Source organism: Ammodytes marinus (genome assembly GCF_949987685.1).
Source record: "Ammodytes marinus genome assembly, chromosome: 14".
In the NCBI taxonomy this organism is placed as follows: domain Eukaryota; kingdom Metazoa; phylum Chordata; class Actinopteri; order Uranoscopiformes; family Ammodytidae; genus Ammodytes; species Ammodytes marinus.
In genome coordinates, this window is record NC_137218.1 from 6,166,974 (window position 1) to 6,181,537 (window position 14,564).

Consider the following 14,564-nt stretch of genomic DNA (forward strand, 5'->3'; position numbering starts at 1 on the left):
TTTGTTTCCACTATAATATCATTATGTCATTACAAGCAGCAGCACCAACTTCAAACGCAATGCCTCCAGACTAGTTCAATGGAACATCCTCGTCTCATCCTATCATGCTCTATCTATCTCTTTCATCCTCTTCCAAAATACCTGGAAAGTGTACATATGCATTTTAATGATTTCTTTCCAGTTGACTTTTGATCAAGATTTCATATTTCAATTAAAAACTTTGTCTAATCCTCTCCTCGTGTGTTTCTGTGGCTCAATTTTTCTTATTTTCGACTGCCGGTAGCAAGCCAAAACGTCCTGTTATTTGTCCGAAACATCCCAAAACATTTTTATAACTCGGACCACCATTTTTCCACCAGACCAAGGTTGAGCTTTTTGGTCCAGGGGAGGTTTCGCAACTGAAATTATAGGGGGGGAGGCGGGGCGTGCCGGTCGCAGAATACCACTTTTGGACTGGCATTACCGTTACTGAACGGCTTAAGCCTTGGTATGGCAGTGGTCGCCGTGGCACTGCCACATGCCGGAAAACGATCTCGGCGCACCTGAAAAAAAATCCCAAAAGTCTGGCCAAAGAAAGTAGGTCTGAAAGCGTCCCAATAGAACCTTTTATTAATCATTAAAGTGAACAGTCTTTGCCCTTGGGCGATAATGCAGGGATCTACAGAATTAGTTAAGCCTCTAGTTCCACTTTCATTAGGCCTTATTAAACTAAAAGAAAAGTTGCAGAGATTGCATGTAAAAAGTACATCCTAATCATAAAGTTGAGCCGCAGTAAGACTATCCTCGTTCCACTTAATTGAGAGGCCGAAAGCCCAAAAGTAACGTCTAGTGCCGGATTGGAAGAGGGGAAATCTCATCAAAGAGAATGTGACATCATATGAGCACGGGATATTGAAAGGACTACACTTACTCTGAAATTCTAAAGAGTTTCTTTTGCTTGCTGTCACTCGGGACCGCAAAAAAGTGCGAAGACGCATAACTTAGTTTTATCGTTGTTTTTTAAGAAATATACACACAGCTTCATCCAGTTGGAAATTCTCTTGGTGTGTTAAAATGAAAGCTATAACTTATATGCTGTATACCCTGATTTTTTTTTATAATAGCAAGAAGTACAGGGAAATGTTTTCTTTGAGAATTCTGTAAAAACATATATTTTGCTACACTTTGGACGTACACATTAATGCCCACAGTACATTTAGAGCAGTACTTTATAATATCACGTAATTAAATTCCATTGGCCGGTCAAAAACATTGACAACAGTTCACCTTGATGGCTTTGGCCCTGGATTGTTGTATAACCCTTTTTGTCGTTTGCCAAAAATTGATTTTAATAAGTGGCCCACACACCGTATGTCATACAGTACCTGTGTGTATAAAGAAAAACTCCCAACAAAATGAAATGTACTACCTATACAGAGGGAGAGCTTTAGCAAATTGGACCATGATCCATTTTTTTTTTTGTGTGGACGTAAGTGACAGATCAATTTTAGTCTGGTCACGCTTTGACTTCCACAAGCTCCGGCCTTCATCTTTGCAGAAATGATCGGCGTTTTTCATTATACTTTCCATCAGTGTAATTAACATTGACGAGCCACCGAGATGTACTGTATCCCCTCCTCTTTATGCCTGTTTGCACAAAACACAAAGTACTTCTCTTCCAAGCAGTGAACTGATGAAATACAAATGTAATATGTCTTGAAAAAGCAGTAAAAAAATTAAATGAGGACCCTTTCAAATTCAACTTTTACCCTCTAGTAAACTTTCAGGCAATTACACAGCTTGCCATTTTGCCAAGTCAGTGGGTGCAACATCTGCAAAAATAAAACCTCTGCACCTCCCTTGAAGGCTAGCGATCCCTCGATAGCAACATAGCCCTGCTAAATAAGCCTAATGTCCCTGATGGTCACTCCTATAAAGCTATTAGTTTCTGGGGGAACATATTGAACTTTATGACACACATTTAAATATGGAGGGACAGAATGAGGGGCAATGACACGTAACAAATGTCCTCAGTCTTAACACACTGCTCTGGTAACATCTTTGGATAGAGTTTGTGATGTGGGTCTACATTCTCATAAAAGTAATTGCCAGGGACATGCCTGTAAGAGCCACATTCTGTATATGTTCACAGTATGGATGTGAACTTGTCATTATTTTGAGTTTTGACTTCTGGGAGGCATGCATAGTATACAGGATTACGTATTACTCTAATATGGAAAACATTTGCTTTTAGAATATTTTTTTTTAAAACATTTTCAACTTGGCACTTGATTTTTACGATTTCTATCTTTCGAGTCAAATTGGGGGCACTTTGAACATTGGTCATTGAGATGACTTATTGTTTACATCCCTACACAGAGTGGCCTTTGTTTTAATGTTGAATCCAAACAATTATATTTATTTATACAGGTAAATCCCGTTAAAACCGGAGGATGTTTTTCAAGAGAGACCTGTTCCCATTCCCACGTTACCATTCACACACACATTCATACACCGAGAGAGCTGGCTAACTATAATGAGCAATATAGGGTTCAGTGTCTTGCTCAGGGACACTTCGACATGTTGTAGGGGGACGGGGGATCGAACCACAGATTCTATAGTTGAAGGTCGACCACCCTACCCACTTCGCTACAGCCGCCCGTAAATTGTCAATCATTTTAACAGACAGAGGCTTTGGATGTTGTACTCAGTGCGGACTGCAAATGAACTTGGACACTCAATGCATTTATTATCTTCTCAACTACAGAGAACAAACCACAAGCTTTTGTTATTCTGCATGTATTCGGGTGACACAACTTCTCCATATTTCCAATTAAATTATCCAAGGAAGTTAACATTTAAATGGGGAGACAAATCGTAGAGCAAATATTGAACTATAATTTTCCGGTGAGATTAAACAATGCTGTAGATTCGACTCCAAATCTATTTATATTCTGCCGTCTGTCTATGGGAGATACAGTAGGTCGATCTTTGCGGATATTAATGGAATAATCCCGGGATTTACAGTACTGTCCAAGTCTGTTTTTTCCCCCTGATAAACGGCTAGTAATCCTCTAGATTAACCCACCGTCCCCCATTTCTCTCACACAATTTAGTTAGTTCTTAAAAATGTCATCGTTATGCTTTTTTGTTTTTTATTATCACTGGACATTAATATACCCTTTTCATAATAAATATAATCTGCTATATCTTTATAGTTTAACCTTAAAATCTCAAGATATTTTCCGGTCTGTGTCGTAAATTCAACAGATCCCACTAACACGGAAACGCTTAATTCATGTCTTAATCCTCAGCCATCCCTCTACAAAGAGACAAATCCAATGTCTGTAAAATTGCACTAAGTGGACAAAAGCTATTAATATTCATGTACTGCTGGACAATTTGAATGGCTCTCCTAAAACTCAAAGGGACTGATTCAAATCTTCTAGAAGACAGACAGTCATTTCAGTAAGAGGACTATTGTTGTCGGACATACTGTTCATTGTAAAATAGGCTAATGCTAATTGGGGGTTCTTTTACTCAGGCATTATTGTAATTTGAGTTCTGAGTTGGACTATGCTAATCCCCCTGATTGTTAAATGAGGTTCATATTCGTGGAGTTTTGAGTAAGATGTCTCTGCAGCTGTTGAATAGATTGCTATGAAATGTGCTAAATACATTCATGTCTCCCTTAGTTTAATGTGTAATACTGTTGGTGATCCCTTACATTTTCATCTAGTGACACCATGTAGCATTTGATAATGTAATCATTTATTATAAGTCCTGATAATGTACTAAATTAGGCACTTAAATTTAAATGTAATACAACCTCAAAATGTAATTACTTCAACAATGTAATAACATGTCCTGACCAATATTGTACTACAATTTTCACATTATACATTTTCTTAATAACACTGGTAAAGTATGGAACACATTTGTTGACTAAATTAGAACACGCCATTAAGTCAACATTTTATTTGGTCAAATTGTTTTGCAAATATTTCCAACTGATTATTTTTAAAAAGCAAATGATATTCTAGTCACACTCTTGTCAGCTGTTGTAATTAGCAAATGTTAGCAGGCTAACTAAGATGGTGACCATTGGCAAACGCTATACCTGCTTGGAATCATGTCAGCTTCGTCATTATGAGCATGTAAGCATGCCGACATTAGCATTTAGCTCAACACATCACTATGCCTCTGTACAGGGCAAAAATAGTGGCTAATTGACATGTGACACGTTTAAAGTTGATACATACATTATTTGAGACAAATGCAGCACTTCCATAATCCATAATAAAGATAATTGATGGATGAAATCACTCCTCAACTTCTTATTAATATTTTTTAATTCTATTTTATTTACAATTGCTTTGAGCCAGTGCATGTGGCAAGTGTCGTCTGATGTTAAACCGGTGTATAATTATTCATACCCTTCACACGCAGATTACAAATGATCCATTGCTCATTTGAAATGATGGATTGGCATCTTATATCTTTCCTCACTATATCACCATCATCGGAAGCATCCATCAAACCAACTATTCCTTCTGCTGACAGGCGGAAACTGTGATTTTTCCAACAACGATCAAAACTCTCACCAACCGTTACTTCTCTCTCTCTCTCTCTCTCTCTCTCTCTCTCTCTCTCTCTCTCTCTCTCTCTCCCCCATAAATGACCAGTGAAGCGTCGGTAAATCACTGGGCCTAGGATTCATAACGTCATAACGTGTGCTGGTTCCTTTATAAGGACTTCTGCACCCGTCTCCGTCAATGCATTTATGTGCACTATACGTCAGCGAGATCTTTTAACTTCAGAGAGAAGTGGACATCAACAGTGGAATGCACTTATAGGAAGCAACACATAGTATAGAATAAAGAATAAAGGGGCTGGCAGTGGCAGGATTGTAGAAAATGCTGTATACACTTCAAGGATAAATCTTGTTTAGTACAACTTTGGTGTGAGGTTCATAGTTGGGGCCATAATACCCAGTGATAACTGCATCAGTGTACTCCACCAGCTAATTCCTAATATATGGGAACATGGGAAAGTCAAACAAGGACAATCAAACCATCAAATACGTTAGCCAAACTTACTTAGAGAAGACACCAAGACGAACAATAGAATTGCTAAAAACAAATCGCACAAAATTGTCTTTTGGAAATATCCATACCAACTTATCGACCGTCCTCGAGTTTCAACTTTGATCTACCATGGTTGCCGTAGCTTTCTTTTGTAATGACAAATTATTACAGGCATTTTCTAGTGCCCTCACTTTAGATGTGTCACTTTCTGATTGCATGACGGCTTGTATTTCTTGCCCCATCTGTCTGTGTTGTAGCGGAAAACACCATTTTCCCAAATTCAGCATACATTTCTGGGAGTGCAATATTATCACAAGCAAATAAAATGCTGACTAAACATATAAATTCCAAGTTGTAATAAACTTGCATTATCCTTTAATCAAGACATCAACCATGTCTAAATAAATCAGCCTCTTTATCTCCCAACAGCTGCTGTGAACTCAGAGAGAGTAACGACTTCTACGTTTTTGCATCTTTCCTAGACATCTCCTTAACTCAATCTTCATTTTGTGTGTGTGTGTGTGTGTGTGTGTGTGTGTGTGTGTGTGTGTGTGTGTGTGTGTGTGGTAGCTTCTGGAGGGCACATTTAAGACAGAACCATTTCCTCTTTCAGGCTTCTCACTCAGACGCATCATTTGTCATCACAAGACACTTGAAGGTGGAGTCAGCAATTCTTGAGAACGCTTAAACATTTGTCGAAATAACTTTTTGTCCAAATCAGTGAATATCTCCTCACGATCCGCTACCTGTCTGTACTGTGTGTGTGCACTGAAAAAGCATAGGCTCTGTAAACTGGTATGTAGACAAAGGGGGCCCACCATAGCTAGCAACATCCCTGTTTAGAGAACCTAGGCTGTGTATTAAAAGCTAATTGTTTTATTCCATCGCACACACTACGGATAGGTAGCGTATGTGAGGAAACCTTCACTGATTTTGACAAAAAGCGATTTGAACAACAAGCATTCTCCAGAATTGCTGACTCTACCTTTAATGTTGACAAAATATGCCTCTGACAATAAATGTATACGTCCTGCTAGTGTATACAATAACTTTGTCACTGATGATTGGTGTGAATTCTCAAAGTTGATTCTTAAAGGCATACCTTAAGCAATATCTAAATCAAATAGTTTAATTGTGATAAACATTTAAAAAAAAATCTATTCACCCTACACAAAAAAAAACATTTGAACAAACAGAAAAAACGTAGAAAAAACACAACCCCTTAATTGTTTTACTGAACTCTCATCCTTGAGGCTTCAAAGTCCTTACCTTCAACACAGTGGATCCCAGCTCTAGACCCACCAACACAGTCCTGTCCACCAGCTCGGCTATCCGCGGGTCCACCACCTTCAGAGAGTCCTGTACCAGATCAGTGACGTCCACCTGCCAGTCCGGGCCCAGCATGGTGATGACCTGGTCTGTGCCCTCGGTGGACGTGGTGTGGAACTGTGTCAGCACCTTGACCAGGGAGCGCTGGAACTGCAGGGTGCACCCTCTGCTCACACGCTTGTCATCCTCATCGTCATCCGCATCGCTGTCTCTGGTGCTCCTTAAGACGAGAGAGGGAGAACGTTGTTTGATTGGGATTTGTCATAAAGTGTTTTGTTGTCTATTTAATTGTATAAGATTTTTTTTATTTTGGCATTTGCAACTTTATTGTCAGTGCAGCGAGACAGAGATGAAATGGGGCAGAGAGGGGGATGACATGCAGAGAGTTTCAAACCCGTGCTCTGCTGCTTTTGAGGACTGAGCCTCCATGGGGGGTGGCGCTCTAACCAATACACCACGAGCGCCCCCCCCCTTGGAAATTTTGTCTTTAATGTGAAACTTCTATGTTTTCTATGCTGCCTTTTTTGGCCAGGGCTCCCTTGAAAAAGAGATTGTATAAGGCAATGGGAATATTCATGGTTAAGTTAAAGGTTAAGGAAAAAGTGGAAAATTATTCAATTGAGAAGGAAAAGGTATTAATAATTCCCCTGCCATATCTGTACTTCCCCACACAACCCATGTCATGTCTCACCCTCAATATTGCTACTAAACCTGCTCCCATGCACCTATGAAAATTGTGGGGAACAGATTTTATGCAGCTGTGAAGTTTCCTACAAATGAGCAACAGATATCACCTGAAAGCCTGAGAACCTAATACCCCAAATCAAGCCAATTGTGTTCTGGAAATGATAGACGGAAAGACAAAAAAATCCCCCACAAACCGACACCAATAATAACCTGTCACTTCTCTGAACCAAGCAGCTGCTGCTGTATTACGCCCGGCACTGCGGCGCGAAGCTACGTCTCAATCTGTGCCTTCTGTTCTTAAGGGTCTCCACTCAGTTTGTAATCTCGTATCATAACACTGATGAGAAACTCGGCTTCACTCCACACAGAAGTCCGTCACTTTATTATCTGTTCTTATGAAGCGGCGAAAAGGGAAAATGTATTTTGAGCCAGACAGGGAAGTTATGAAAGGCTCCAAAGAGCAGAGATTTGGACCGATGCCTTTCTTATTTCACAGCAGTCCTAGGCAGCGGGGTTGAACACGCCAGGTGCATCCCCCAACCGAGCACAATCTGCTCTACAACAAGATGTATGACTTCACCAACTTCTTTCTGTAGGGCTTGACAATCTGCCAGTTCCAACACTAATAGCACTCTTCTGCTGTATTTTGCTCTGACTTAAAAGGTGTTTTGTGTAATAAAGGTTTGTTTTTAGACGAATAAAGTGTCATTTAGTGGTGGAAAATCTAGATTGCAAAGTACCGGGTCTGCCCATCCCATTCTGAGCATCTAGCTACGGTGGCCTTCAAGGACAAGAAGCTAGTTACTATGGATGGCTTCATCGTGCAGATGTATATAGATATTCATTCTAAAGAACTTCTTCTTTGTGTTCCAACAGGTGCATTTCCGGGGGACACCCACTATATATAAAAACATGTAAGGCCCTTAAGTTTGTCCGTTCTGTGCTACTGTAGAAACATAGCAGTGCAACATGGCAGCGCGTCATGCCTTTATGTAGATACACTCATTTTAAGGTAATAAAATAAACACTAAAAAATTACTTCGATTTTCAAGTGATTATACACTACACACTTGTGAATATTACATTCCATTTCTACAAAGTCTGTTCTGAAAAATCCCTACTACAGACTGCACCTTTAAGTGTTTGAACGACTTGAGAACCAGGATCGGCAGTGGGGCTGTCAGCCACAGAAAAAGTATTTAACCCACCCATTGATTCAAGGAAAAGGTTCAATGATTAGACTAAGCACTTCTGTCCCGAGGTCTCATAAACACTTAGCATGCACTGCCTCGACAGCTAAATGCATTGTTGCAAGACCCTCTCCCACCTACTGTGTTAGATTATTAATTCATTCTCCGCATGCTACTTCTCCACACCCCATCATCCCCACCAACACCTCAGCACCGCGCTCTGCTCTTAACACTTGCACTGTCAGGTTTATTGGTTTGTTTTGAAACAAAATGGCCTCCCATAAGACTCTCATGGATCATTGGAGGCACCTGCATGTGGTTGCTCATTGAAGCAACTTTAACTTCAGCGGGTGAACCTCTTTCCCACTGATTAAGCTTCGGGTCGCGGGTTTATCACCTCTGTGTCTACGGTTGGATGGGTTTGTTACTTTGAAATGAATAACAAATGCAAAGCTCTTTAACAGCCGCTGTGTGCATTTTGTAACAATGTGGAAAAGCTATTATGAATTCAGTGCTATGAAAGTGATTGCCTTGATGGGTAAAATGGCTACGGAGAAAGGGGAAATAAAACTGTTTGATTACATTATTCTACTATGAACAATTGTAAGAACTACATGTAGTAGTCAGTAAAAACAATAAAACTACAAATAATGTAAGCTAGCTAATGTAGCAATACATCAACTTGGTTTTGCATGTGATTTTGGCCATTTGGAGGTTAAAATAATCCTGCATATTGTTGCATATAATCCATACAGTTATATAACAGAGTCCAAAGCAAATACAAATAGAAAAATTGTCTGCACACTTTAATATGCATCATTCTGTGTGAGCCTGTACCATTTGTATTCATGCAAAGGCATTTTCTATTAATAAATTAGAGAAATGCAGCTGAGAAAAAAACCCTCAAACTATATTGTTTTGCAAATATTTCAGTACATGGTTTTACAGTTGAAAGGGATTTCCCACAAGTTTATACAAGAAGTTTACTCATTAGGGGGACTATACTCATGTTTAACAATTGTATGAAATATCTTGCGGCTCTTTAGGAAACTTTATTATGCTTACAGAAAGAAACCCTGTTGATGGCAGTATGATCCAGTGATACTGGAAATTGACTCATACCAGGAATTTAAATAGACGTTGACCTTTTATATCTTTAAAACTGAGACCCCCAACTTTAGAAATGTAAAATTAAATTGTAAGAGCATCCCTTCAAGGTTGTGAGAATGTAAAAACCTAAATGACCCCAAATCAGTCAATCCAATCAAAAGCTATTCCTTGATTTTCTTTGTATCACCTAAAGGCCTCAGTTGACCATTTAGGGTCATTTGAGTTGTATTTAACTGCGTTCATTTCGTCTTTTTTTTTGGTGAAAGTAGCAATTACGAACTTTCTCTTAGGGGGGCACAGGGGTTATAAAATAACTTGATGCAAATTTACCTGGAAACCGGAATTTAAAACTGATCTCAGGTCTGGCACACTTGTTTCACAGTTCATATTATTTCTATGTCCACACAGTTTGCCTCTGTGTGCCGCAGACTAACTAGCTTCAGGACATGTACTTTGCTGTTGTACTTGGGTAAGCAACTTAACTCCTTGGCAGGCGCTGCTGAGACTGCACACACAGGCACACACAGGCACACACAGGCACACACACACAGACACACACACACACACACACACACACACACACACACACACACACACACACACACACACACACACACACACACACACACACACACACACACACACACACACACACACACACACACACACACACACACACACACACACACACACACACACACACACACACACACACACTCATCCAGTTAAAGGGTGGAGAAAAACCCAACAAGACAGTAAGGCGCTTTAAGACTGTCAAGGAGTTCCACAGCCCTCGGCTAGGGTCAGCCAAAGTTTACTTTCCAGAGTCCATACCTGAAAATAAGGTTGAGATATTTCTCTCCCCCAGAAGAATATTGTCTGTTCTTATTAGAGTCTGTGATACAAGCCTTACAAGCGGAAGCCTCGGCGCACACGTACATGCCTGGCCCGATTACACTTTTCTTGACTTTGTTAGAGCATGTTACGGGATAATGCAGCCAGTGAGCAATTCTGTAGCAAACTCACTATAGCAAAAAGGTCACAAAGAGACCGTGCTGAGTATGGAGGTTCAACAATGTGTCACGTAAGGTTGAAAAAAGTCAAGGAATGCAGGGTGGAAAGAATGCAACGCAAGGGAAAACAAATAGTAAATTAAAAAAAAGTTAAGGAGGTGAGGGAGAGAGTGTGGGAGTGTGTGGTTATAAGGTTGTGTCGGTGAGAGTAAGATCGATTGTGAAGGGCGGAAAATAAGCAACAGCGAGTGAGCGATGAGTGGACTTGAAGCTCCTTGTAAACCCAAATCCACAAAATCCTCTAGGCATTTGAAAAGAGAATGGCATAATGTATCGATCCAAACTAAAGATATTGTCATTTAGGTTTGATAAACTTTTCTACAGAAATTCGGTTTAGACGAGGTGGGGCTTTGCTCTGGTTCTTATGACATATGAAATATTTTGAACCTATTACAGCAGTTCTCTGCCTGAACGTTCTATAAAAACATGACTGTTGCCACGAAACCATTTGATACGGCCACACCCACACCGTCCTGTCAAAAGGTCTAGACAGAAGAAAAGCTTATCTTTAGATTAACAATACTTATGAACATTTATTTTCAAACAGATTTTTTTTTAAAGCTTATTGGGACACCAAACCTTGGTAACATATATTGATTTTTAATATTTTAGACCAGGTTTCTAGAGATTTTAATGAAAAGACAATAGTTCAATCAAACAATCACAAAAAAAAGCGTCTCTAGCAAAGTCTTATGATTTAGTGTGTGTGGATTGTGTTCGCGATGACTAATCGGCCACATTACATGGAGTTCCTATTTGCCATCTAACTTTGTGGTATTATTTACAGTGCTTAGAGAGCCTTTGAAAACACATTATAATTCATTATCGCAGCAGCACTCCATAATGACTGTAAACAAACAAGATCAAGGTCAAACCAAAGAGAACTTGCTTCCTCATTCCAGTGATATTGTGTTCGGCTTCAGAATTAAGATGATTTCTCGTAAATCATATCGCCGTATACGTCCATTCTCTGCCTCAGTGACATCTTGGTAGAGAAGAGCGTGCCAGTCTTGTGTGAAGTCTTGGCAGTGGGTTTTGTTTTTGTCAATGGCAGACGTCCAGGTTGTTGTTTTGCAAGTCACAATGAAGTCTTAAGTTTTACACTTTGGGTTTGAGGCTTTCAAAGTCAAAATGTGAACACTTTGATATTGACTTTAATCTCCTTTTTAAATGTCAGCTTAGTCAAGTTAAGACTTTTCTAGTTTGAACATGAGAGAAAAAAATTAATAATAAAAGTGAATAGAAACATAAACAAATCACTTCTTTAAACAAATAAAATTAAACCAAACAAAGTGCAAGAACCAACTAAATATTTCACCAATAACATTGATACTAACACAATACTCGTGAGTAGAAAGTCACATTAACATTATGCAAGATTGGGTGTAAAATGAACAAATATGAAAACAATTATTTCATGTGCATTATTCCACTTTGAATAATTACATTGTCACTATTTGGGGGTATTTTAATTTGAGTCATGCTTGCATCGTCCGCGCCTAAGTTATGAGTACATGTGAAGTCTTTGTTCCTATAAAAACTCACTGAATATCCAAAAACCAAATGTGCCAATCTTTTAAATGTAATTTTTAATTCAACATGTATGGGACTTTCAAAAGGCGCTCCGAATCATGGCCACATCTACAATTCCATGGTAACCGGGAAAATCTCGATCTAATGATGAGAACAATTTGATTCAGTCGAAAGCATTTGAAAAAGCCTGTAAGTGGACTTTGATTGGTATCTAAAAAAAAAACACACACACGTGCCTGTCTGTGGATCTATCAAGGATGATACATGTGCGTTTCGATGAGGGCTTTATTACTTTTCCAGACTTCCTCCATGGTGATTCATTGACAGTCTCTGCATTGACACTTTGACAATGGAACACAATAACCCTGAAATGAGATGTAGGCTATTTTAAAAACAAAACAAATGCTACCGAAGCAATCACTCAAGCGGGGCGCGCACGTAATAAGCAGGAGTTTAATCCGTTTCCTGTGAAGTAAATTGTCTTTTCAAACAGAAGGTGCAGTTTACATGCTACACCACCTGAGCCCAACACCCTCTCAGGTTGTATGGCTTACGTTAAAATTGGCAATTACCTTTGAATGTACAACATATTTCTTTCTTTAAAGGTGCACTATGTAACTTTTGGTGTCAGAGAAGTAAACATTTTTCAAAGTATGTCCTCCTAACTGAATAGACAAACTTTCCTCACAGGAAAATTGGATCCCTGGCACACTGTTTGAAGCTAGAAAGCTACCTTAAAAGTTACTGTTTCACCGTTGTTGTGGTTTACAGCAGCAGGGCCCCACAGTTTTGTTACATAGTCTAACATTTGGTTCCAGGTGTCTCAAAATAATTTTATTTTGATTTATGGTCATAGAATTATTCAATACAAAGAATTACATATAGAGAAAATAGGTTTTGTTAACTCACTTGAGGCTCTGCAAAAGTAAAAACATCCCCAAAACTGCACAGTGCACCTTTAACTAGACCAAGTGAATGCCAGCTTTCCGTGATACTGCTCTGGCATAAGCAGGGGAAAAAAAGCAACATGCAATAGTAGATATATCAAAAGATGTTGCCAACAAAACCACGAGGAACATGGTCGGAGAACAAAAGAGTCCTGTGGGAAGGCCAGTCTAATCAGTATCAGCAGCGTGTGGCACCATCGAGCGTGATGGGAGCCATCTTTGTCTGTATGTACCACATGCTGCAAAGAACAACAGGGAACCCAACATTACAAACAGTGGGCCCTAAGTAAATCCAAATGACAGCGCGCATGAAAGAAATGCTTCAGCTGCAGTGAAATGAATTCCTCTGGCATTGCTGTGTGGCAATCATTGCATACACCTAAAATAGCTCGCAAGGTGTCTTTGATTATAGTTTCCACAAAAGGAACAATGTGAAGTTATATACAGTGGAGGAAATAAGTATTTGATCCCTCACTGATTTTGTAATTTTGCCCACTTACAATGAAATGAACAGTCTATAATTGTAATGCTAGGTTTATTTTAACAGTGATAGACAGAATATCAAAAAGAAAATCCAGAAAATCAAAAAAAAAAAATGTATAAATTATTTTGCATTTCATTGAGTGAAATAAGTATTTGATCCCCTATCAAAACATTGCTTAGTACTTGGTGGAGAAACCCTTGTTGGCAAGTACAGATGTCAGACGTGTCTTGTAGTTGATGACCAGGTTTGCACACAGCTCAGGCGGATATTTGGACCACTCCTCTTTGCAGATCCTCTCCTAATCTTTAAGGTTTCGAGGCTGTCACTTGAGCTTCAGTTCCCTCCACAGATCTATTGGATTAAGGTCACTTAAGGCCACTGCATGACCTTAATGTGCTTCTTCTTGAGCCACTCCCTTGTTGCCTTTGCTGTATTTTTAGGGTCATTGACGTGCTGGAAGAACTAACCATGACCCATTTTTACAGACCTGGCTGAGAGAAAGAGGTTGTCACCTAGTATTTCATGGTACATGGCCCCATCCATATTTCCTTTGATGCAGTGAAGTCCACCTGTCCCCTTAGCAGAGAAACACCCCCAAAGCACAATGCTTCAACCTCCATGCTTGACTTTGGGGATGGTGTTCTTAGGGTCATAGTCAGAATTCCTCTTCCTCCAAGCATGGCGAGTCACTATGATACCAAAGAACTTGATGTTTTTCTTATCTGACCACATCACCTTCTCCCAAGCATTCTCCGAGTCGTTCATGTGTTCATTGGCAAACTTCAGACAGGCCTGTACATGTGCCTTCTTGAGCAGGGGGACCTTACGGGCACTACAGGATTTCAATCCATTACGGCAAAATGATAGACCGCTCATTTCTTTGTAAGTGGGCAAACTTCCAAAATCGGCGAGGGATCAAATACTTATTTCCTCCACTGTATGCATATATGAATAGAAAAATGGGTTGCGAGGATTTTGGAGGTACCTACTTTAGAGAAATAAGCTTTGAAATCACATCAATGTGATTGTGAAAAAGAGTAGTCCACCTTCTGTTACATCCACGGGTTGCATAACAAAGGTATTATTAAGAGTTACAGCATTTGAGACCACCGGTAAACCCTGGGGCCTAGTTAACACTGGACAAA

At 39.5% G+C, this 14,564-nt stretch overlaps 1 protein-coding gene across 2 annotated transcripts in view; it reads right to left on the reverse strand.

The window, feature by feature from the left end:
* Positions 1-14,564, reverse strand: part of tmem132e (transmembrane protein 132E) — a 355,300-nt gene that overhangs the window by 17,610 nt on the left and 323,126 nt on the right. For both annotated transcript variants that reach the window (XM_080041130.1, XM_080041129.1), the window contains exon 7: positions 6,336-6,615. In XM_080041130.1, coding sequence (XP_079897256.1) covers positions 6,336-6,615 — 280 coding nt within the window. The remainder of the gene's footprint in view (positions 1-6,335; positions 6,616-14,564) is intronic.